This window comes from Cheilinus undulatus, linkage group 1 (assembly GCF_018320785.1).
Source record: "Cheilinus undulatus linkage group 1, ASM1832078v1, whole genome shotgun sequence".
NCBI classification, from domain to species: Eukaryota; Metazoa; Chordata; class Actinopteri; order Labriformes; family Labridae; genus Cheilinus; species Cheilinus undulatus.
Genome location: NC_054865.1, coordinates 8,414,752 through 8,440,419, shown reverse-complemented (window position 1 = coordinate 8,440,419; position 25,668 = coordinate 8,414,752). Strand labels below are relative to the sequence as shown.

The following is a 25,668-nucleotide window of genomic DNA, read 5'->3' as shown; positions in this document are numbered from 1 at the left end:
ATGGAAAAACACCAGGCCAGGATTGTGGAAAGGGCTCAGGTCGATGTCAAGGTACGAGGCAGGGTCAGAATCCCAATCTTGGTCCGAAATCAAAACAGAGTTCAGGAAAAGACTATGGTTCAGGTAGAAGTCAAAATTGTGACTCCAAGGATGAGCATGATAAAGGTAAAAGAAATGCTCCTGGGAAAGATTCAAGAATGGATAAAAAGAAAGATTTCATTTATGATCCGAAATCGTGTTCATGTAAGAGTCGAAAGCGTGCAAAGATGCAAACCCGAGAAAGACACGGCGGTGATGAAGGTGATGAGGATCAAGATCAAGACTCTGTCCAAACTCAGAGTTCAGATAAACATCGGTGTCAAGGTCAGGATGGAAATCAAAGTGATGGGGATGATCACAGTTCAGAAGAGGAGCAAAATGAAGGTGCAGATCAAGAATTTAGAGAGGATCAAAAGCAAAAATCAGGTCAGGGCTGCGCTGAAGGTTCGTGTAAGAATAAAACTAAAGGTTCAAGTCTGAACGGAAATGAAGGTTTAGATAGGGAACAAAATGAATCTCCAGTGAAAGGGAGAAATCATCCAGACAAGAATGAGAATCGTGAAAACCACTGCAAGAAAAACACAGCAGGTGAGATGTTTAAGAATTCATCACAATAATATATACTACATAAATGAAATACACTAATGTCTTAATGTTAAAAATCATCAAACACTTCCTATACTGTAGGGTCTTTGGATGCCAGGTCCTGTCTGGAAGGGGTGAACAATGCTTTGAACAGTGGAAACCACAAGGACACTATCGAGTGAGCATTTTAATTCTATATCTTTATTTTATAACGTGATTATTTTGTCTCACCTGAACTTTTTGTCCTAAAAAGCTTGTATAACACTGATCATCAACTGGCGTCCCGAGGGCCATATCAGGCCCCCCAAAGCTTCCTGTCCGATCATTAAATTCAGAGACAGAGGAAAAAAATATATTGTGGTTTTAAGAGTATCTTTTCACTTTAAATGTCTGCAGTTGTTAAATTCAAAAATAAATAATACTGAAATAGTTTTAGAATGACTTAACATTTGTTTTTTCAGAAATTCACTTGTCAGCCATAATTGCTAAATATATATATATATATATATATGTATTTAAAAAAAAGGTTAAGACTGGCAAAAATGTTGGAAAATGGCCAGACTGAATGAATAATAGGCGTTAGGGTGCCAAAAATGGGTGGTAAGTGTCAAAATGGGCTATGGAGTGGCACAAAGGGACAAAAATTGGCAGGAAAAATGTTAAAATGTGGCACAAAATTGGTAAAAGATGAGAAAAGGGGCAAAAAGTATCAAAAATAAGTTAAATGTGGCAAAAAAAAATATGGCAAAACTTGAATGAAAAGGGGTTAAAAAGTGGCAAAAATTGATAAAAATTTGGCACAAAGTGGATAAAACAAGCAGTCAAAATTGTTAAAAATGGTTAAAGAATGGAATTAAGGGTCAAAAAGGGGTAAAAAAGTATCAAAAATGGGTTAAATGTGGCAAAAATATGGCAAAAAAAAGTCATGAAAAGGGGTTAAAAAGTGGCAAAAATAGATGAAAGGTGGCAAGAATGGATATAAGAGTGGCACAAAGTGAATAAAACATGCAGGAAAAATGTTTTTAAAAAGAAAGAATGGAATAAGGGGTCAAAGCAGAACAGGAAAAGTGGTTTGAAAGGGGTTAAAGAATTGTGAAAATTAGGTTAAAGAGTGAAAAATGGACAAAAAGTTTAAAAAATGTGTTAAAAATGAAAAAAATATAGCAAAGATGGAATGATAAAGAAATGAAAAGGGGTTGATGAGTGGCACAGAGGGGTAATAATTGGCAGAAAAGATGCCAGAAGGGATTAAAGAGCAGCAAAATGGGCGAAAAGTGGTAGAAATTGGTTTAAAAGTGGCAAAAATGAGCTGATATTGTTGCTAAAGCACAGCTGGGGAGGGCCTGTCCTCTGGGATTTTCAGGGTCCCAGTCAAATCTGTGGGCAGGCCAGTCTCCTTGTGGTCTGCTGCATTAAAGATAATAGGGACAGATTTCACTGGTAATGCCTAAAAATTTTGTGTGCTTTGAAAGGAAATACAAATAGTAATATAATAACATGTCAATCAGACCAAAATATTTATTTATTATTTGTTTATTTGAAAGTCTGGCCCTCAGAGTCTCTGTCAAGACTGAATCTGGTCCTTGTGCAAATGTACTCGATGGCCGCTGTTGTAAAACTCATCCATGTGGTGCACTGTGAGGATCTAAACATCCATTTATTTTCAGGACAACCTGGGCTTTAAGAATATGTGTGCTGGCCCCGTCCTATTTACTATTTACATGATTGATGATCTCTATGCTGATAACACAGTTTTATGTTATACTACTGACTCTGTGCTTCTTGCAGCAAAGAACTTAAACCAGTCTTTTAATGCTCTGCAAGATTTTCTTTCTGATGCTATTCCCTTGTGCTACAAAAATTGACCAATGAGATGTGATGATAGAGGCTAGAAAAGGACTGATGACGGAAAGAGTCACAGAATATGAATATTTGGATTGATGACAAGTTAACATTCATCTTCACATCTCTGATCTTATAGGAAGGCTCTGTCAAAACTCTTCATGATAATGTGTGACTTTTTTTTATCATACATGGGTGCATGAGAGTAAGTCTTCGCTGAATCCTCATCATCATCACTATCACAGTGTGGTTGCGAAATTTCAAGCAAGTCATATTAAAACACAAAAATACTTTCCAGGATCAGTCTTGTTTTACCAAAGAAATCTGCTGAGAAGAGCTAATTTTCCACAGAGAAACATATCTCTACGTCCTTAGATTTCTCATGTATTTTCTCACAAAGTGAAGCACTTCCTGTTTATGAGTGCAGCTTTAAAAAAAATTGCCTTCTCAGAAGTATGTTTCCATTTCCCCCTTTTCAAATTTATCTGCTTCTTGGAAGTGATTACAATGATCTTTTTCAGCCTTAACATGGACGTTTCATTCCTGTCTCCTTCATCAGCAGCTGTGCACTGATGTGCAGTCGATGGAAGTTTCCATGTTGAAACTTTAGGACAAAAGATAAAGGCTTTATAATTTCCAACAGCAAATACATTTGAATAAAGGGAAATTAATTAGAAATATTGTTCTGAAAAAGCTCTTCTTTTTCCGGCTACACTCATAAGTAGGAGGCGCTGTGTTTTTTGATAAAGACATGAGAAATTGAAGGTTTCAGGACCTGAATTTGTCTGTGGGAAAATAATTATTCTAGCCGGAAGAAATTTTGTGTTTCCATGAGATGGAATCATTTCCAAAATTAATAGCATGGCTTTATGGAATGAAACAACATTTACATATAGCCCTCAAAATGAGAATAATAGGTCCCTTTTTCACATTAGTGGTTGCACGTTCTTAACTCAGCTGTCTGTGACTGACAGCTGAATTGCAGGTAACTACACCAGACGGCTTTGGTACAGCTGCAACGGCTTGGTTCAGACTACTGTGACACTCGTGCGTGGCAACTGACTGCAACAGTAGTGTGAATGTGCATTTTCAGAATGTGTCGTTTTGCCCGTCTACAGAGAAGGGTGTATCTGCAGGCTCACAGGCAGCAGTTTCAGGACCCCAGATTCAGGACCGTAGATCTAGGATGCTGCTTGCACACATGCGTGTTGTTTATGGGCACTCATTTAAATATATATTGCTAGGTATTGCTATTGCTACAACTCATGGCAGCGATGAGGGGCGCAGCAGTGCAGGGGTTAGCCCCACAGTAAAGTTTCTGGTTCGCTTCTCAGTCAGGGCCTCTCTGTGTTGAGTTTGTAAGTTCTCCCTGTGCAAGCGTGGGTTCTCTCAATTAACTCACTTAATCATTAGTTTGTTGGTTTTAATGGCCTTGCATCTGTCTGTGTTCTGGTTCTTTCAGTGATTTGTTGTCTTACCATTTAACTGATTCTGTAACTCGACGTCATTTTAGATAAAGGTTTCCCTCTTCATCTTTTTGATTATAAATAAAGACTGAATGAAGACTTGTGTTTAAAATATTTTTCTTATTCTATTAAGAGCCTTGGAGAGTTTTGAGCAGGCCCTGGAGGAGACTGATGTGAATGAGACGACATCCATGTCTTTGGGCAACTTGGTGGTTTACCTGCACAAACCCAAAGGTCCCTTTAAAGGACTGAAGATTTATGCCAATGAACATGAGGTGAGGCTTTCTTTTACTTCAGGAGGTGCTGGGACAACATGTCTGATTACAGCAGCTTGGTTAATACGTGTATGTGGATTTTTGCAGAGAAGTGACAGTCACACTTGTAGTGCTGCCAGTCTGTTAGCCAAGACTGAACAAGACCCCCCGACCTTTCTTTGGTTTAAAATGACGCTGGCACATCTTTTTTTAATACTTATTATTATTTTCAGAACAAAACACAACATAACAAAAGGCTCACAGTTCAAATTGTAGCATGTGCATGCCAGTTGTCAAATTCCAAATATAAAGAGAGAGTCCAGATATTCCCCACCCTCCCAAATAATAACAATAAGGTTAAAAAAAGGTACTGAAATAAAGAATAATAAATATAATAGTAATAAATAATGCTGTAACATAAGGGTAGACTTCGGATGGAGTAAGACAGATTGTGTAACTGATAATGTACAATTCATAAGCATAACTGAAATGTAAATAAATTTAGTAGATAGCAACATTTACAGGAATATTATACGGTGAATCGTCCCCCAGCTCCCATCCATTCAGAGTTCTCCAGTGTGTTCAGAGGGGTATTTTAGGTACTATGCAGTGTTTTTTTTCCAATCAAAAGTATATTGGCCTTTCAGCAGTGTGCTTTTGAGATGTGAAGGTAAATAATCTAAGAAAGTATTCCAGATTCTAAGAAATGTGTCCTCATTTTTCTTAAGGACTGCACGTATCCTTTCATGAGGCATGACACTGAAAATCTCCCTGTACCACAAAGTCACTGTGGGTGGGGTGTCTACCACCCGCTTCAGCAGAATACATTTGTGGGCAAGGAGCAAGAGTTAATCCATAAATTGTAATGATTGTAAGAGAGAGAGACAATTCCTTAGACCAGTGGTTCTCAACCTTGGGGTCAGGACCCCTTTTGGGGTCACGAGACAGTAAGAGGGGGTCTCCAGATTCCCTGAAAAGAAAAGACTAAGAATATTTTTTGAATTCCACTGCTGCCACTTTACACAATTTTTGCCAAATTGTAGCCAGTTTTCATCATTTTTTTTTCTACAAATGTTAACACATCTTTGCCGTGTAACACTTATTTTTACCATTTTAAACTCTTTCCACAGCTTTTTATCTGCCTGTTTTTGCCACTTCCGAACCAATTCTTGCCACTTAAGCCTAATATTGGCTCTGTCGAGCCATTATTGCCACTATTAACCCCATTTTACCACTTTTTAAGCCCGATTTTACCCATTTTAACCACATTGCACAATCTGGGATGCCCATTTTCGCCAGTTTGAACAACTTCTGCCAATATCTGCCTATTCTTTCTTTCTAAATTAGCACTATTTTGCCAGTTTATATTGATTTTTCTTCAAATTTCTGCAGATTTCCACCCATTTTTGCCAATTTAAAGCCTTTTCAGTCACGTTTTAATTCCCTTTTACCATTATTTATGCCCATTTTTGCCACTGCAGCCCATTTTTCCTTTCTTTTTTTCTGTTATATTTTCCATTCTTTTATAATTTATGCCACTTCCAACCCATCTCTGCTACTTTTAAGATCCAAATTCACCACCTTTTTTGCCATTATTTACCCATTTCTTCGATTTTTAACCCATTTTATTATTTTTTTAAACAAAATTAGATTTACATTTTTGAGAAGGCTATTTACTACACAAATGATTTAAAAAAAGACATTTGTTTCATTGATAAGAGTGGTTATTTTTTCAGGTTAAATATGAAATATGGATATCACAGCTTAACTTTACAATGGACCATGATTTTGTTGACCTTCATGGTCCCCAGTTTGGCTGGGTCCCAGAAAACTTCCCATTTATCCCCCTTACAGGCAGCCTTGTCTGCACATTACTATTCTTGAATGTTGATGGCTGTGTCCAGCCACTTTCAGGTACAGTGGGGGTCCCCGGTCTCTGGCACCTTTATTTTGGGGGTCGCGGGCTGAAAAGGTTGAGAACCAGTGCCTTAGACGGTAAACCCAGTAGAAAATGCCCCTGATCTTTTCTTATTGTAGTCTGAAAAATTCCGCTCAGTTCTTTGGCTATGTGACTCCAGTATCTGGCAATCTGCACACCCAGAAATAATAGGAGTGAGACCCAAGATCAGTTTTACATTTACGGCATATGAGACAGATAGTCCGTGATATCTTGTGGAGGGTGGTTGGAGATATGTGTAACCTGTGTAGTATTTTATATTGTATCTCTGCTCATCTGTTACATGTGAAGGTTTTATGTACCAACTGTATTGCCTCCTGCCAATCCTCTTTAATGTGCTGGTTACTGAGGACTTCTTCCCAAAATGTCTTAGTTGTAATTAGCCAAAAAAAAAAAAGATGTTTAGAGAGATTGAATTTGTCTTGGAGTTGCTGAAAAGACATCAGAACACCATGTTCAATAATGTCTCCTATTATGCGGATCCCCTTATCACGCCATGATTCAAAAACAGAGAGCCTCATCACAGGTAAGAATTCTAGGTTATTACATATGGGTGATAACAGGGATTTTGTACAATATCTATCCATGTAATCAGAAATCTCTTGCCACACTCTAATTGTGTTTATGTATTATTTTTAATGCTTACTGTAATGGTTCGGCACATCATTTTTAGTAAAAAAAAAAGTCAGTTTGGTACACACTGTGTTTTGAGAATTGGGTTCTTGTCTCTTTGGTGAATTTTAAACTTTACCTCTACCTTTAAATACACCAACATCCACTTCAGCTGTGCAACTAATGCTGTTAATCAATTATGCATGCAGATACACTTAATAGGATTTAATGTTACTGACAAGAACTCTTCAATCGTTCTTTTTATGATGTTGGGTTTGTTTAAAGCTAGCTGTTACTGATTATTACCATAAGATAGCTCACAGTGCTCATAGGAATCTCAGGGCTCAGCTCATCCCTCAGTGTGAAATACAGACTGTATGGAGTTGTGAGGGTTGTTTTCTGTTGTTGATATTTGCATTAAATGTTCCTCTTCCCTTTTTGTTATTTTTCTGTACCTTCAGGCAACATCAGACAAATCTGTCAACAACAGCAGAGTGAACGTTTGGCTGCCAACAGAGATTAATGTTGGAGCAAACAACACAATCGTGTTCAGCATGCTTACCTGGGCACGAACAAATGAGGTCAGACATCACAGTTTATATGGGAGATTTGTTGATTTGAGGAACCAAGCTCAGTCACATTACACATTTAACAGCTAGTTTGGTTAGTTTTGCAGTTGACACAGCCATGACAGATAGCCGTCACTTCTTTTAACAATAGGTATCTGGGGAGTGAAGACAGGTACTGAAAGTGGAATTATCTCCCATTCATACTTGATAAGGATCTTTGGTTGCTTAACAGTGCACGGTTTACATTATTGTATTCTGTTATATATAATGCTCTCTACATTTTTATTGTGTGGAATCATGCAGACCACTTTAGTGCATAGCTTGGCTTTGAAATAAGCAGGGACATCCTTGAAAAGATGTCTGGATGGAAGTAAATGTTTCTCCAAAACCTGTATGTATCCTTCAGTTTTAATGGTGGTTTCACAGATGTGCAAGTCACCCATGCCACAGGCACTATCACACCCCCACATCATCACAGATGCTTTTGAACTTTGTTGCAGTCTGGATTGTCCTTTCCGTTGTAATCCAGAGGACTCAACAGCTAACCTTGCAAAGCAGATGGATTCACCTGTTTCCGTGTTTCTTACTTGCAAATCCATCTTGCAAAGCTCCCGTCTGAACCGGTTAGAAAGTGACAGGACCAATCAGCATTGAGGGGCAGTACTTTTGGGTGTGGCAGAGTCTTGACGTAAGCAAGCAGCGACAAGAGGCCAGTGCAATTATGGTGGAAGACACTGGCATGGATGCTGCTAAAATGTAACCTGGCACACCAGATGGATTTGTTTCACACATGCATCTGGTAAATCTCTCATAGACAGCATTTGGGAAAGGGCAGAGCCTTTGAATAAAAAACTTGGAGGGTGATTGGATGAACGTTCTGTCTGTCACATCTTTATGGGCCAATCAGAGCAACAAAAAACATCAGTTTTATCAGAACTTTCTTCATTTAAAGAAGAACAAAGAACAGCATTGAGTTGTTTTCTTTTAAAAAATGACAAAAGTCATGTACTGACATGTCTACAGTCAACATGGTTTGTGTTATGTAGCTATCTATGGCTTTTCTTCGTTGGTAGCAGCGCAACTCAGGTTTGGGAGATGATGTCACGTGTTTTGTTGCTCTAATTGGCCCATAAAGATGTGACAGACAGAATGTTCATCCAATCACCCTCCAAGTTTTTTTTTTCAAAGGCTCTGCCCCTCCCAAACGCTGCCTATGGACGGTTTACCAGATGGATGTTTTAAACACATCCATCTGGTGTGTCAGGTTACTCAACAGCCTTTTTTTTTTAAATGTAGGTCTTAACTTGTATTTAGGAACTTGCTGTGTTAACCAACACTAGTTTTGCAAAGTATTACTGAGCCCATGTTGTAATATAAATCACAGAATGTGACAGTTTAATGTTTTCTCTACATGCACAGATCTCTACAGATTCTGGTAATCTTTTGATGATATCACAGACAGTAGATGGGGAAATCTCCAAGTTCCTTGCAGTTGCAATTACACATTAAAGTACATGGGCTATTTACCCATGCAGTCTTTCACAAAGTGGAGAACTCTTTAAGAGTTCTCCTCTTATAGCTTTTCATGCTATTACTGCCTGTTTTCAACTAACTTACCTACCTGTGGAACATTCCAGGTGTTTAGGGAGCATTCCACAATATTCCCACTCTTTTCCCTATCCCGACTTTTCTGCAGCATGTTACAGGCATCAAATTCAAAATATGTCTGAAAAGGATATGCTAGTCACACTTTTTTCTGTTTTTATTCACATTTTACATAATGGCCCCACTTTTTCACTTTTGTTTAAACTGAGCACTTATCATTAATCATCATATTTCGCCTTCTGTATTTAAAGTTTTAAAAATCCACTAACTGTAGACATCATAGAGGAGGGAGTATTTCTGATCAGTTGGTTAAACAAGAACAATTTGAAATGTTGTAAACCTGCTTCCACACCTTGCATAAGATCTTTTTTTGAAACCAGATGACCTACTTGATATTTTTAAACTCAGAGACATTGAAACAAAGACAAACTTACCACCGTCTTAGTCTAACTACATTGAAGAAAGCAAGATCCCAAAGACAAAGGTCAAAAAACATAGTTTTTCAGTATATTTTAGATTTTTGTCGCACCATTCTATTAAGTCATAGCTACAGTGATGCAACAATTATCTAGTTATTGGTATTGTCTCGTAGCTCCTGAATTTGCTTGTTCTATTATTTGGGACCCTATTCATTAGTATGGCATGTACACAGAGGAAGACTAGAGTTCTAACTGGATGGGAACAATGGAGCTTGACATTCGAGGTTTGTTTATGTTTTGCAAACAAAAAGCATGTGCTTCTGTTTCTAGGTCAGAGCTCTGTAATAACTATCACACTGACATCAATCTAGCACTAAAGAGGAACAGAAGTCCTCACACTATTTCCTCAAATGTAATCGTGCTTCACCCTGTTTTTAGCTAGAACTGTGTTTTCCTGTGAACTAGAGGTAGTTGCTCTTTTTTTTAACCATTGTTCTCTGCAGAATTGTTCTCCTTTGGGTTCACAGTAAAAGTCAGATGAAATATCCTTCATGAGTTGCAAACAGCAGTACAAGAGGGGCTTACCTTTTAAACACACTGGGCCTCATTCACCAAAATCTTCTTAATATTCTTAATTTCTTAAATGTGTTCTGTTGAAAGTTTAAGAGAAACCAGCGTGGGATTCATGAATCATTCTTAAACTGCTGAACTGTTCACATCTATGTCCTTAAGTTGATGAATGCCAGGAGCTCTTAAGATGAAAGCATGTGAATGTTTCTCCTAATTAGCATAGATTAATGTCAATTTTATGCCCACATACGGGCATGAGACTGCAGGGCAGTGTGAAAAAATCCACAGAAGGCACACAAGAGTGAAAGAAGAAGTTGCAATATCAGGGACATCTAAATTAAATTAAGTAGTTGAAAAACTTTAAAATAGTTCAATACTTCTAAAGTGGATGTAGTGCTGCTCCAATTATTTCAAAAAGGAAAACTGGCCCTTTGCTAGGCCCCATGGTTACTGTTACTTTGCATGACAAGCTTTTGCACCTCCTGTGCTGAAGTTTTCCACTGTGTATGAAGGGTGTATTCTAAAGGAAATACTACCAAATTCCTCAATGAAAGGTGTTTGAATTAGAGAGGTAGACAGAGATGTCCTAACCTGACATGTCAGATGGATGTGTTTCACACATCCATCTGGAAAACTTTCGATATACAGCGTTTGGGAAAGGGCAGAGCCTTTGAAAAAAAACTCGGAGGGTGATTGGATGAACGTTCTGTCCATCACATCTTCACGGGCCAATCAGAGCAACAAAATACGTAACGTCTTTGCAACGCTACCGAGGTGTGCATACACAGCTACCGAGGAATAAACTCCTTATAGAACTGCATAACAAGTTCTGTTAGATGGCTTCAATAACTAGACCCTGACAGGTGGTGTTGTTTTTGTGGGCATACAACACTAAAACTAAAGCACTTACTACAGCTTTAAAACATACATTTATTCTTAAACTTTACACTTTATGATGGAAAATCATTTGGACACATTTAAATGCCCATGTGTCCAATGATACAATTCTCAAACATATTTATGTTTGTTATCAATCATTTTGCATCTCAGGTCAAAACTGCACATTTATATTAATATTTGACTAGATTTAAGTCATGTATTTGTGTATATTATATAAAAGTGTAAAACTGATAGAAAAAAAGAGTTCAAATTATTTTTTGTTGTTTCTTTTTTTTAATCTAGCATATTTGAGCGCTGATGAGTGCAAAATTAAGCACTTAATCCTGTCACACCAGCTCTTAAATGTTTGTAAGAGTGCTCTGGAGGGTTTTTTGATTTTGTTCTCAACCAAGAAAAAAAATTACAAACGAGAAAACTTTGGTGAATTCCAGATTTAAAATAATGAGTCAGGGGGTACTGAGAACAAGTTCCTTCTGAAGAATGACTGGTGAATGAGGCCCATTTTTTAGACAATATTCATGGGGCATCTGCTTTCATTTGATAGGACAGCTGACGAGAGACAGGAAATATGGGGAGAGAGAACGTGGGAAGGCATGCACCCTACCAGTCTGTTAAAGACTGTAGCCTCTGAGCTACACCAGCGCCCAGACTCATTATTTTATATAAATCCCTCATATGAACAGTTTAACTGATTTTTGTCTCTGTTGTTTTTCAGAGCTCAGATATCATTTATGAGAACAGACTGGTCGGCCTGAGTGTTCGTGGGAAGAATATTTCAGGACTACGGGAGAGGGTCGAAATCACAATGAAGCTTACCACAGCCATCAGCGTAACTACAACTTTTCAAAGATTTCTTCATGAAACTTTCATACTTGCACAAACGGACCAAATCTTACATTATTTTCATTTTGTGTAACAGGAAACCCAAGAGCCTAGATGTGTGTTCTTGGACTTTTCAACAAAGAGTGAGTAACAATGAGGCATCAAAACTGTCATGAAACAAAACAAAACATGTTCTTTGTTTAGATGATAAGACTCACTGTGATTCTGTGGTACAGGAGCCTCTTTTGGTTGCTGTGATTTTAATCATGTGAGTTAAGTGAATACAGCTGTGACAGAATCATGTGAATAAATGATGTGTTTGTTTGAATGATCAGATTACAGCAGCCACGGCTGTGACACCCTGTTGAGGCCAGATCAGAGTGCAATCACCTGCTCCTGTGACCACCTCACATACTTCGGTGTGCTGCTGGTAAGACTGCACCTGTTCTTAAAGATATGATGAGAGATTAAATGAATTTAAAAACTTTTAAAAGGATCATGTAAACTCCAGACTATGGCTTCTTTATTCTCATGTGAGGTATTAATCGTCATCTGTAGTGTAATCCTCAATACTACCACTAGGCGGTACTAAAGCTTTGAAAAAAATTTAAAAAATCAAACTACTGCTGGGTACAAAATACTTAATAAAATTATATTATTTTATGTTATTATTATATTATATTCTTATATATCAAAAGATAAGGATTGTTTAAATGTCAAAGTATCAAAGACTGATTAAGACATTAAACACAACATAAACAATTCAAAAGCAAACCTCTGCACGATGTCTGCACTGCACAGATTCATGAACAGTTTCCATGCCTGATATTATCATATTGGTATTGGCAGATATCAACATATAAAGTTAATTTTTGGTTTTGCCAGATCTCTAAATTTCTGGCTATAATTACAGTCTATATATAAGCTGTGAACATCAATCAAATGTATGAATATGTTTGATTTTTTTTTTTTTAATCCTCACTCCTTAAATGTTAGCAAGTGTGTTTTAAGGACCATTGTTTTAGGTCTTGGCTAAATAAATGGAAGCCCATTTTCACCACGTAGAAAAAGAGAAAAATATTAAACTAATGTAACTATTCCAACAAAAATCTTAATTATAAGAAAAAAGTCGCAACTATGAGATGAAAACTCAAAATAATAAGAAAGTAAGTCATAATTGTAAGATACATGCAAATAATAAGATTGAAAGTCATAATTATAAGTTAGAAAGTTAAATGAACAAGATTACCTGAGTCATAATTGTGAGGAAAATATTCACAAAAGATTAAAATGTCAAGATTACAAAACAAAAAGTTCTAATTATCTGATCAAAATGTCAAATTTATGAACTTAAAGGTCAATATTATGAGATAAAAAGTCAATATCAAGAGATCAAAAAGTCGAAGTTATGAACTAAAAGGTCAGTTATGAACTGAGTAGTCAAAATTATGAGATAAAAGTCAAAGTTATGAACTAAAAAGTCAAAATTATTAACTGAAAAGTCAATACTATAAGTTAAAAAGTCAAAGTCATGAACAAAAAAGTCAAAGTTATGTACAAAAAAGTCAAAGTTATGAACTAAAATGTCTAAATCATGAACTAGAAACTCAAAGTTATGAGATAAAAAGTCAAAATTATTATTTAAACGGCCAGAGTTATTAGATAAAAAGTCATTATATTGAGATGCATTGTTTTTCATATTTCTGCCAATCCAGGAGCATTTTCTTCATAAAACATAGTCTAGTGTTTGATTTCTCCACAGGTATCTGCTGACCTCTCACCAGAACACCTGGAGATCCTGTCCTACATCACTCTGATTGGCTGCAGTCTGTCTCTACTCGTCCTCACCATCGCTGTTCTGCTCTTCATCGCTAACAGGTCAGTCATTCTTCTCTTCTGGGTTTCTCTGCTCTCATCTTCTCTCACTCTTCAACCACACCTTCAGTCTTTACCACCTGTCCTTCCCCTTAAAATTCAAGTTCTGTTCCTGCTCCTGTATGTTACCCCTTCTCTCTACTTTGTCATCTATTTTAATGGTCCCTATTTATTACTTCCTCTTCATTTACTTATCAAGTTTGTAGCCTTATGGCTGTCCCTTACTGAGCCTTTAAAATATATACAGTTGCAAGAAAAAGTATGTGAACCCTTTGGGATTTCTTGGATTTCTGCATAAATTGGTCATAAAATGTGTTCTGATCTTCATCTAAGTCACAACAATAGACAAACACAGTCTGCTTAACTAATACCGCACCAAAAAAAAGATATGTTTTCATGTTTTTATTGAACAAAACATGTAAACATTCACAGTGCAGGGTGGAAAAAGTATGTGATCCCCTTGGCTAATGACTTCTCCAAGAGCTAATTGGAGCCAGGAGTCAGCCAACCTGGAGTCTAATCAATGTGATGAGATTGGATGTGTTGGTTAAAGCTGCCCTGCCCTATTAAAAAACAAACACCAGTTTTGAGTTTGCTGTTCTCAAGAAGCATTGCCTGATGTCAACCATGCCTGGCACAAAAGAGCTCTCAGAATACCTACGATCAAGAATTGTTGACTTGCATGAAGCTGGAAAGGGTTACAAAAGTATCTCTAAAAGCCTTGATGTTCATGTGTCCACGGTAAGACAGACTGTCTACAAATGGAGAAAGTTCAATGCTGTTGCTACTCTCCCTAGGCGTGGTCGTCCTGTAAAGATGACTGCAAGAGCACAGCGGAGAATTCTCAATGAGGTGAAGAAGACTCCTAGAGTGTCAGCTAAAGACTTACAGAAATCTCTGGCACTGCTAACATTTGTGTTGACAAATCTACAATAAGTAAAACATTAAACAAGAATAGAGTTCATGGGAGGACACCATGGAGGAATCCACTGCTGTCCAAAAAACACATTGCTGCACATTTGAAGTTTGCAAAAGAGCACCTGGATGTTCCACAGCACTACTGGCAAAATATTCTGTGGACAGATGAAACCAAAATTGAGTTGTTTGGAAGGAACACACAACGCTATGTGTGGAGAAAAAAAGGCACAGCACACCAACATCAAAACCTCATCCCAGCTGTGAAATATGGCGGAGGGGCCATCATGGTTTGGGGCTGCTTTGCTGCCTCATGGCCCAGACGGATTGCTGTCATTGACAGGAAAATGAATTCCCAAGTTTATCAAGACATTTTACAGGAAAACTTAAGACAATCTGTCCACCAACTGAAGCTCAACAGAGGATGGGTGATGCAACAGGACAACGACCCAAAGCATAGAAGTAAATCAACAACAGAATGGCTTCAACAGAAGAAAATACTCCTTCTGGAGCGGCCCAATCAGAGTCCTGACCTCAACCCAATTGAGATGCTGTGGCGTGATCTCAAGACAGCAACTTACACCAGACATCCCAAGAATATTGCTGAACTGAAACAGTTTTGTAAAGAGGAATGGTCAAAAAATTCCTCCTGACTGTTGAGTAGGTCTGATCTGCAACTACAGGAAACGTTTGGTTGAGGTTATCGCTGCCAAAGGAGGGTCAACCAGTCATTAGCCTAGGGGCTCACATACTTCTTACACCCTGCACTGTGAATGTTTACATGTTTTGTTCAATAAAAACATGAAAACATACCATTTTTTTGTGTGGTATTAATTTAAGCAGACTGTGTTTGTCTATTGTTGTGACTTAGATGAAGATCACAACACATTTTATGACCAGTTTATGCAGAAATCTAAGAAATCCCAAAGGGTTCACATACTTTTTCTTGCAACTGTATAATACACATTTTACTCTGACACGAACTGATCATGGCTAAAAGGAAAAGAATGGCAACTATAAATAGTCCACCCACAGACAACTACAGTCTGTCATTGGTGGGGTGTATTTTATACATCACTCCAACAGCTCACACTAACCCAACATCTAACTCACAAACACAAATGATAGTTGAATCGACCACCTGAATCAAATACAGGCCAATTTAGACGAAATATATGATTTCCAATTTACTGCATCTTTATTAATACAAACTTTTACATAATCAAATAATCTGCAAAAACACAGGACTTAAATATGACCAGGTATTGATTTAAACATTGCAGTGTTTGATCTTAGCAGTCATATGTTAAACTATTAACATAAATTCAGATCATGTGTATGAGTTCTGTTGATTCACTTATTTAATCAACAGAAGCCTACTGTATATAATAGTATCACTGCCTCTTTATAATGGGGGATTTTCAGTCCCTAAAATTTGAGAGAGGTCAGTGTGTGAGTTAGCTGCAGACACATGTAAGCACAAAAAGGAAGTGACACCATCGCATGGCAAAAATGAACAAATGCATCTCTGCATCCAAACCAAGCTGGATATTAAAAGGGCAACACACCTAAGCTCAGTGGGTGTTTTACTCAGAGGGGGAAACCCTGAACAAATTCACCATAGTACGTCAAACAATGACAAACCAAATGCCAATATATTCTTGACCCTGAGATAGTGAACTGTGGTAGGGGCTGAAAAAAAGGCATCTGACTTAGATACTGAAGTCCACCCTCATCAGTCATCAGGGGCAGAGCAAAAATTTTAAACTTCCAGGCATAAGCCCAAATCTAAAAGGGTCTGAAAATGCACTAATAGATTCAGGCCTTCTGTAAAAACATTTGAGACTTAAACCCTGTAACCCTGTTTGGTCTGCCTGTGCCAGGCATAACTAACAAACAGAAGAAGCTCCTCACATTTTAGAAAAGATGGCATCTAAAATCTTCATGTAATTTCCCAGTGTCTTATACTACAAGAATTTCCAGTGCCATGCCATTAATGATAAATAGCATCAATAAGTAGATATTCAGTCATATTTTAACACAAAGCTGCTGTGAGAAAGAAAGACAGCATTGGCAGTCCAGTCAGATTTACAAGTCTGATAATGCTGAAGTTTTCCAAGTCTTCTTGTCATAAACATTGGATTTATTTCACTCACAAACAGACAGAAGTGCACAAAAAGCATCAGCAGCATTTTGGTAACACAGCTTTACCTGTTATTTTGTGCATTTTGGACGGTCTGCAGAAGCCTGCAGGAGTGTGCTTGCAGATTTTGGGAAAGAAATGACCAGATAACAGGGGCCCAGGATGTATAGTTTTTGTTGTTGTGGTATCGAATTATATATCATACAGATTTCACGAGGGTCATATAAAAGTAAGATTGTGGATTTTTAGGACTTGTGTTTGCAAATTTAGTGTCTACTGTTTGCATCGTCTTTGCAGTTTGCACTGAATCCCTCTTTGCATGTGCTCTGTGGATCAGACTTCATCTGTTTCTGCCGTTTGCACAGGTTTACCATGCTCATAAAGCAGCGCAATTCTCTTGTAGATCTGGCCTTTAATATTGTTCATCTGCCTTTCCACCTTTATTTAAATGAACTGATACTACATATTAACTTATATCTGGATACCATCTGGCTTGTCAAATACTCATTAAAAAATCTTTTCTTTTTCAAAATGTTTAGCTCTTGTTTATAGCAAATCACATCTTTTCATCCTAACTTTCTCTCTGCCATCCATACTCCTTGTCTTTATCCACTTTGTTGGTATTTCCTCTCTACATTTGTATCCATCAGAAAACTCAGAGCAGACGTCTCCATGAAGGTCCACATCAACCTCGTAATCGCTCTGATCCTCCTCAACGCACACTTCCTCCCCAGCCAGGCGGTGGCAGCACTGTCCTCCTATGGGCTTTGTCTGTACATCGCCCTGGCTCTTCACTTCTCCCTGCTGTCAACGTTCAGCTGGATGGCCCTGGAGGGCTTTCACCTCTACCTCCTGTTGGTCCGAGTCTTCAACATCTACGTGAGGCGGTATCTGCTCAAACTCAGCGTGTTTGGATGGGGTGAGCACCATCACAGTTTTGACATCTTCAGTCAGAAACTTTGCAGTGATAAAAGCTTGATCTTTGTGTTTCAGGAGTCCCTACAGTCATTGTGGTGCTGGTGGTCATCATAGACAGAGACTCGTATGGTGTTTTTCCTCTGGACTCATCAAACCCGAACAGCACTGAAATGTGAGGAAAGACCAGGAATTAATCTGCTCCAGACTAAAGCATAACAGATAAATAATCTGCCTAGATGTATTAAGAGTTGTGTGTGCATTAGTGTTTGTGTGTTTTTAGAATCTATTCACAAACGCCAACTTCTTCTTACTTGTTAGAAGTTTTCAAAAACAGCGTTTCAATAACCTTTGTGTTTTTGGTGATCCACTTACTCCTGATATTTAAAGAGAGCAGAAAAACTTTGATGACCAAGCTTGATTTCAGCACGAGACAGGGATTGAAACAGTCAAGTCGTACGGGAGATATTCTGATGACTCTGAATTGGGCTGTATGTGGTACTTGGCAAGAGTGGTGCCCTTAGCACCCATAGATTTCAGTGTGTTGTTCCTTTAAGGAGAGTCTGCACAAGGCACCAGCAAGGAAGCTTGGTTATCCAGTGCTAAAGATGAGGGCAGTTTGGCTGCATAAATTTAGCATGTTTTTTTTTTTATGTAAAAATATGCCAAAAATCAATGTTTGTTTAAATGTATGCCATACTGAAAAAATTCTAAAGCGTTTCTTAGTCTCTTTGGTTGGTACCATTTTGTGATGCAGCTTTCTGCAACAGGGGGCTGCACAGTGGTGCAGGGGTTAGCGCTGTTGCCTCACAGCATGAAGGTCCCTGGTATGCTTCCAGGTCAGAGCCTTTCTGTGTGGATTTTTCATGGTTCTCTCCAGGTACTCCAGCTTCCTCCCACCACCAAAGTAATGCTCATTAGGTTAACTAGTGACTCTGAATTGACCATAGGTGTGAATGTGAGCGTGCCTGGTTGTCTGTCTCTATATGTCAGCCCTGCAGTTTACTGGCAACCAGTCCAGAGTGTACTCCACCTCTCGCCCATTGACAGCTGGGATAGACTCCTCCGAGACCCCCAATGGGATGTTGTAGAAAATGGATGGATGGAGCTTGCTGCAACATCTTTTTTTGCTTTAGTGTGTCGCTATCTCTTGAGCAGCCGTTTGGGTCTGTGGCTTTGACAAAGAAAACAAACTTAAACTAAAACTAGCTATTTCAGCTTGGTCCGACCAGGACGAGGAGCTTGGACCAGGATTTTCTGAACACATTTTACATAACACCAGGTAGCTGAGCCAACAAACCAGCAAACGACTTCAGATGGGCCAACTTTTTGTTGAATTGTCCATGCCAAATATTGCTGTGGTGCTCCTAAATGTTCAGCATCTTTTAACCTTTCTTCATACAGTTGAAACCAGAAGTTTACATACACTATATAAAAAGGCACATAAACTTTTTTTTCTCACCGTCACCAATCAGATTAAACTTTTCCTGTTTTTGGTCAATTAGGATTACCAAAATTATTTCTATTTGCTAAATGCCAGAATAATGAGAGAGATCATTTTTTAGACATTTTTTTATTATTTTCTTGAGAGTCAGAAGTTTACATACACTAAGATTACTATGCCTTTAAACAATCTGGGAAAGCCCAGATGATGATGTCATGTCTTTGGAAGCCTCTGATAGGTTTATTGACAACATTTGAGTTAATTCGAGGCACACCTGTGGATGTATTTTAAGGCATACCTGAAACACACTGCTTCTTTGTGTAACATCATGAGAAAATCAAAAGAAATCAGCCAAGATATCAGGAAGAGAATTGTGGACTTGCACAAGTCTGGTTCATCCTTGGGTGCAATTTCTAGATGCCTGAAGGTGCCACGTTGATCTGTTCAAACAATTCTATGCAAGTATAAACACGATGGGAATGACCAGCCATCATACCGCTCAGGAAGGAGACGGGTTCTGTGTCCCAGAGATGAACGTGCTTTGGTCCGAAAAGTGCATCTCAACCCAAGAACAAAAGCAAAAGACCTTGTGAAGATGCTGGCTGAAGCTGGTAAGAGTGTGTCATTATCAACAGTCAAACGAGGCAGCATCATGTTGTGGGGTTGTTTTGCTGGGACTGGTGCACTTCACAAAATAGATGGCATCATGAGGAAAGAACATTATGTGGAAATACTGAAGCAACATCTCAAGACATCAGCCAGGAAGTTAAAACTTGGGCGCAAATGGGTTTTCCAAATGGACAATGACCCTAAGCATACTGCCAAACTGGTTACAAAGTGGCTTAAGGATAACAAAGTCAATGTTTTGGAGTGGCCATCATAAAGCCCTGGTCTCAATCCCGTTGAAAATTTATGGGCAGAGCTGAAAAAGCATGTGGGAGCAAGGCGGCCTACAAACTTGGCTAGTTACACCAGTTCTGCCAGGAGGAATGGGCCAGAATTCCTGCAAACTATTGTGAGAAGCTTGTGGAAGCATATCCAAAACATTTGACCCAAGTCATACAGTTTAAAGGCAATGCTACCAAATACTAATGAAATGTATGTAAACTTCTGACTCTCAAGAAAATAATAAAAAATTGTCTAAAAAATGATCTCTCTCATTATTCTGGCATTTAGCAAATAGAAATAATTTTGGTAATCCTAATTGACCAAAAACAGGAAAAGTTTAATCTGATTTAATGTTAGACGGTGAGAAAAAAATGTTTATGTGCCTTTTTATATAGTGTATGTAAACTTCTGGTTTCAACTGTACATGTCTAGATTGGTGTTCTTATATTTTTGTTTCGACATGTGATGCATTCATCCTGTTTTAAAGATGTTTTGTTTTTCTAGGTTAATTTTATTTACATTTATTGGCAGTTGTCTTTTTCTTTAAAATTTTTACTTCTTTACATAAAAGTTTAATTTATGTGTTATAACCCCAGTATTTTCTCTGTTGTTTTGTCCTTGTTCCTAAACTTTGGTTGCATTTTTGTGCAGGAAGCCTTAACTGAAGGTCCTTATAGGGGAGAAAAGTTAGGCTGATTTTAAGGGCCCTAAAAATATGATGATATAATTTTTCCATTTAAAAATATTAACCCAGCACCATGAAAGATGACTCTCATCACCCTGTCCAATAAACACATGTTCCTTTTGTTGATGTTTTTATTGCAATAAAAGTAATATTCAGGTTGGACTGGATAATATGGAACAAACCTTATTGATATTTTTATGTATTTATATTTTGTAGCTGAATGGCAATACATGGTATATGTCTGGATTTTTTCTGTAAAGAAATAAAAGGAAGGCTGTGGCTATAGATTCATACCATACCAAAACATGTTTTAAGGTGTGGCCTAAAGTGATGCTATTAATGGGGGCAATAATTTTTTGCAGGGCACCTGGTCCTAACACTTGCTTTTTTAACACAGTATTTGACTTTCTGTCTGAGATGAAACCTTTATCTGTTCTTCCTCTCTGTAGATGCTACATCGTCAACGACACGGTGAAGATGGTGACCACAGTGGGAGTGTTCAGCCTGGTGTTCCTCTTTAACCTGATCATGTTAGGAGTGACCATCAGACAAGTCGTGAGTCTCTACAAGAGAAAACAGGTTTGAGTTGATTTCTTGTTGTTAGTGACTGATCACTTAATACTTAAATGACTCTATTAGGGGAAGACATGGCATTTCTACATAAAGAAACACTACCAAAAAGGCTGTGATTTGAGCTGTTTATTCCAGGCATTCAAAGTGCGAAAATAAGAACCTTTTTTATTTTCTTAAGATATTTTTGTTTCCCGAAAGTTGTGAAATATTCTGTCAGAAAAAGTTTTGCCACGTTCAGTCTCCCTCCTTGTGATGGAAAATCTGTTTCTTTTAGTAAAACTGGATCATTTGGCTCAACTCTGTACAGCTGGTTGTTTGGCTGCTAAAAGGCTCTTTATTTGGAACCAGTTTGGCTTTTAAATGTGGATTAAATAACAAGGGATGAAGGAAATGAAACTGGCACTCAAACAAGAGTGAGCTACAGTGGCTCACATCAAACAGCTGTTTCCGTAGAATAAGTTTGTTTGTGAACAGCACATTATTACACCTACCAAACAAGGTTAATTCAGTTGATAGTATATCACCATTTCAATTAAATGGATGTTTGTGACAAAATGCAGATTTTTTTATATGTTTAAGCAGCTTAGCTAACCTCTTTGCTCAGTACAGGACTCCTCTTGTCTCCCTTCGTCTGACTAGATGAAGCTAGATGCTTGGAAGTCTGCAGGGCTGAGTAATTTTTTATACTGACCACCTCCATGTGAGGTAAATTGGTTAAACTGTGGGGAAAAAAATGCTGTTTTGTAAAGTGTAGGGATCATAATCAGTGTCTGTAGAAAATTTCTGATGATAATTGCAGTGTCAAGATTCATTTAGAGCTGTAAAGTACTAACTTTCCTCCACTCCCATTCATTTCTAATGGCTGTCCCTACTTCCTGACCCCATATGGGCATTCAGGACCACTTGGTTGCAAACAGCCTCTATTTGCAGAAAGGAAAGCCAATTCCAAGGCTGGATATTTTCCTCTAAACCTCAGCAGATGTGTTTGGGTTTGCGTCTGTTTCCTTGTGCAGTGTGGCAGCTGTGTGTTCTTCAGCTCTAAAAGTAGACAAAAGACCCCAAAAAAATGAAATTGGTCAATGCCAGTCAACCATCCCCCCTCTTTCTCTATAAAAGACAATGTTGTATCTTGGATCTTGAATGTTTTGAATTCAAACAAACTATGAGATATAGGAGTGTGTTTTATCTGGCTGGCAAGAGAGGGATCATGGACAGAAGACAATGGAATCTGGGTATATAAAATATAAAATATTCATTTTGAATCTGGTACTTTTTGAGTCTTGCAGCTTTTTAGCCAGTGACTCTGATCAGATAGTCTGAAAGCCAGAATGATGACCAAACATCTTGAAAATGGATGCATCATGGTCAAGACTTTGACCTTTAGAATAAAACCATCACCAAGAATCATCTTTATTCATAACAGTCCATTAAAGGTTCATTCAAGTCTATCAAAGGTTGTTATTGCTTCAGGAGAGAAGATTTGAATCTGCACAGATTTCATGGTCTTTGGTGGTTGATACTTTCTGACTGTTTTTATGACTTTCTTGCACCAGTCTGGACATGCTGACAGAGCAAAGAGAGACATTTGTACTCTGCTGGGAATCACCGCTCTGCTCGGCATCCCCTGGGGTCTGATCTTCTTCTCTTTTGGGTACCTGACTGTTCCTGGACTCTACGCCTTCTGCATCCTGAACTCACTGCAAGGTCTGCACACTTCTACATAGGTGTCTTTGTCCTGATACTCCAAGAGAGAAGGCAAGCTCTGTCTTAGCATCCTGTGGCTTATCCAACAGCCGCCAGCAGTTCCTAACCCCAAATTCCGACATCTTAAAATTTAAAGGCTTGCAATGCAACTTCCAGAGCAGCTTTTTAGCTCACAACAAATGCTGTCCAGGCTTTCCCTGCTCCTGCTGTCCCATCTCACCGTTTCTGTGAGATGAGAGTTTTAGTGGAAGTGATCAATATTCAAATGCTGATAAATACCTAAAAGCAATATTCTGCAATCATTTCCAAGTACAAAACGCAAATCAAAGCTGATTGGATGTTATGTTTGTGCTTTTAGAACAAAGAAATTATTTTCTCCAGATTAGACAGTCTGTCTATGGGCATAATCTCTTTCATAATCTCTCTTTTTGTTATGTGCAGAGCTCTGCCAGAGTGAGACCCTGATATTATGGCAAATGTTCAGTTATGTTGGCAGTAATTATTATATACGTATATACCATGATCGTGAAGAAATTCATGTCCTTCACTACCAAAACAGCAGCATTATTAACAGAAATTAAACAAATCTTTCCATACTTTTGTTGGTTTCACGCTGGGGAAGGATTTTTCTCTGAGCATTGGTGTGTAAACATCTCCGAGTGAATTCTGTCACAGACGTTGCGGTAGTTTCAGATTAAATAATGTCCGATGTGCTGTTTTATGGTCAGAAAAGCCCCTAACTTTGAATTAATGTCTCAGCTTCTCTGTGGGTTTTGATGGGATGTAAACATGCACTGTTTTGAAGAAATAGAAAGTAGCAGTCACTTTCCTAACATATTGAATGAAGATCACACAACAGATGTGTGACCTACCAACAGACACCACAGCACTTCCCCTACTGAACATAATCAAACACATTATCTTTGATGTGCTGTGTATTGGCCTGCCTATTTGTATATTTATAACAGTGGCCCGGCACAGTCAGAGAGTTTATCTGCAGAATTTGCATACCTGGATGAAGTGAACCTTTCCTCCTGCTCTCTTCCCAAGATATTTGTTTGTTAATCTCTTTTGTCCTCTTTCTCAGGTGTCTTCATCTTCCTGTGGTTCGCCATGTCTCTGAGAAAGATTGGAAAATCTGATGTTCTGATGATCAGTAAAACTCAAAGCAGTCACGGCTAATCCAGACTGAAACACCAGGATTTAAGTGTTTGTACATGTATGTGTGTGATGATGGCATTTTTCAGAAAAGAGAACTTTAAAAGATTTTTTTTAATAATAACTGTTTTTGTATTATGGGACTGGGCATTATTGCTTTAGTCGCTCTTAAAAATGTTTGAACTTGTGTTTTACCTCTCCACAAACTGTGATTAAATCATCATGTCAGAGAGAGCAGTGTAACAGGAAGTCCCTGCTGAAACTCCTAGTTTGTGTATTATTTTAAGTTTTTACCAGGCTCTTCATCATTATATGCCAAACTGGTACCAAATGAAGAGCCATTTCAGGCCCACAATACCTATCAAACACTCTGTCCACACTCTAAAGCAACCACCCTCCACTTGCAGCTACTGTACTATATCAGCTCTTAATGACTGCTGTCTTGATGCTATAGTGCTCTCTAATCCAACCACTGGCTGCAGTAGCATTGATAGCATCTGGTAGGAACTACACAGTTTAGCACATTTTTGATCTAAAAAAAAAATGCTAAAGTTGTCCAGAGGCTGTGCCAGGTTATACTCACATATACCTACAGTACTAAGTGACGGTATTCAGCTCAGGTATGTGGACGTTATCCTGCTAAAGAGATTGAAGGCCTATAGAGTCAGTACTGATAACATTAGCTACATTTTGCAAACCAGTGTAGCACCGTTTTTTTTTAATTTGATTTTAGACTAGTCGGTTAAATGCAATTATATTTTGAATGGGAAGTTATATGGCTAGGAACATCGCTAGTTTATATAAATGGTAAATGGACTTGAGCTTTTATAGCACTTTACTAGTCATCTGACCACTCAGAGTGCTTTTACATCGCAGCTCACACCTACCTATTCAATCCACATTCACTCACTGGTGGCAGAGGTTGCTTTGGAGAATTGGCAATCAGTACTGGCTAATCCCGTTCATACAGTATTGTGTCTCCTTCAAGCTCGGGTCCTCTACCAGAGGCCTGGGAGCCTTAGGGTTCTGCATTGGATCTTAGCTGTTCCTAGGACTTTGCTCTTCTGGGCGGAGATCTGAGACGTTGTTCCTGCTGGCACCATCCGACCAGCTTGGAGGTTACAGCTCCCAGTGCTCCAATTACCTTCGGCCCTTGGTATTTCTCAAGCTTCTTGTGTTCCTTCTTCCTGATGTTGCTATCGCTGTCTTCTGATGTTTATCGACCATCACTGTCAGGCTGATTAGCCATCACCATCTTGTCAGTCTGGATCTGGAAGTCCCACAGGATCTTTGATTGCTTGTTCTCAACCACCTTAGGGGACGTCTTCCATCTTGACCCTGGGATCTCCAGCCTGTACTCAGCACAGATGTTACACTATGCCAGCTACCTGGTTATGCTGTTCCATGTATGCCTTGCCTGCCAGCATCTTACACCCTGCTGTGATTTGCTGCACTGTCTCAGGGCCTTCTTTGCACAGTCTGCATCTGGGGTCCTGCCTGGTGTGGCAGACCCCAGCCTCTATTGATCTTGTGTTGAGGGCCTGTTCTTGTGCAGCCATTATTATTAACACCTCTGTGCTGTCTTTCAGTCCGGCCTTTTTCTGCCATTAGTGTGTTTGCCAGATGTCAGCCACTTGCTGCTAAAGCATACATTTTCAAAAACCTCAAAAGTTGTGCACTGACATGTCTACAGTCGCCATGGTTCATGTTTTGCAGCTCTTTATGGAG

At 38.5% G+C, this 25,668-nt stretch overlaps 1 protein-coding gene across 1 annotated transcript; it reads left to right on the top strand.

Moving 5' to 3' along the window:
- Positions 1-24,591, top strand: LOC121511678 (adhesion G-protein coupled receptor G5-like). The gene is made up of 14 exons (XM_041790427.1): positions 1-51; positions 249-627; positions 727-802; positions 4,066-4,207; positions 7,217-7,336; positions 11,534-11,647; positions 11,738-11,783; positions 11,976-12,070; positions 13,403-13,518; positions 17,224-17,492; positions 17,567-17,663; positions 20,955-21,084; positions 22,632-22,782; positions 23,870-24,591. The coding sequence occupies exons 1-14, from the start codon at positions 1-3 to the stop codon at positions 23,962-23,964; spliced, it is 1,881 nt and encodes a 626-aa protein (XP_041646361.1). The 3' UTR covers positions 23,965-24,591.
- The last annotated feature ends 1,077 nt before the right edge of the window (positions 24,592-25,668 follow it).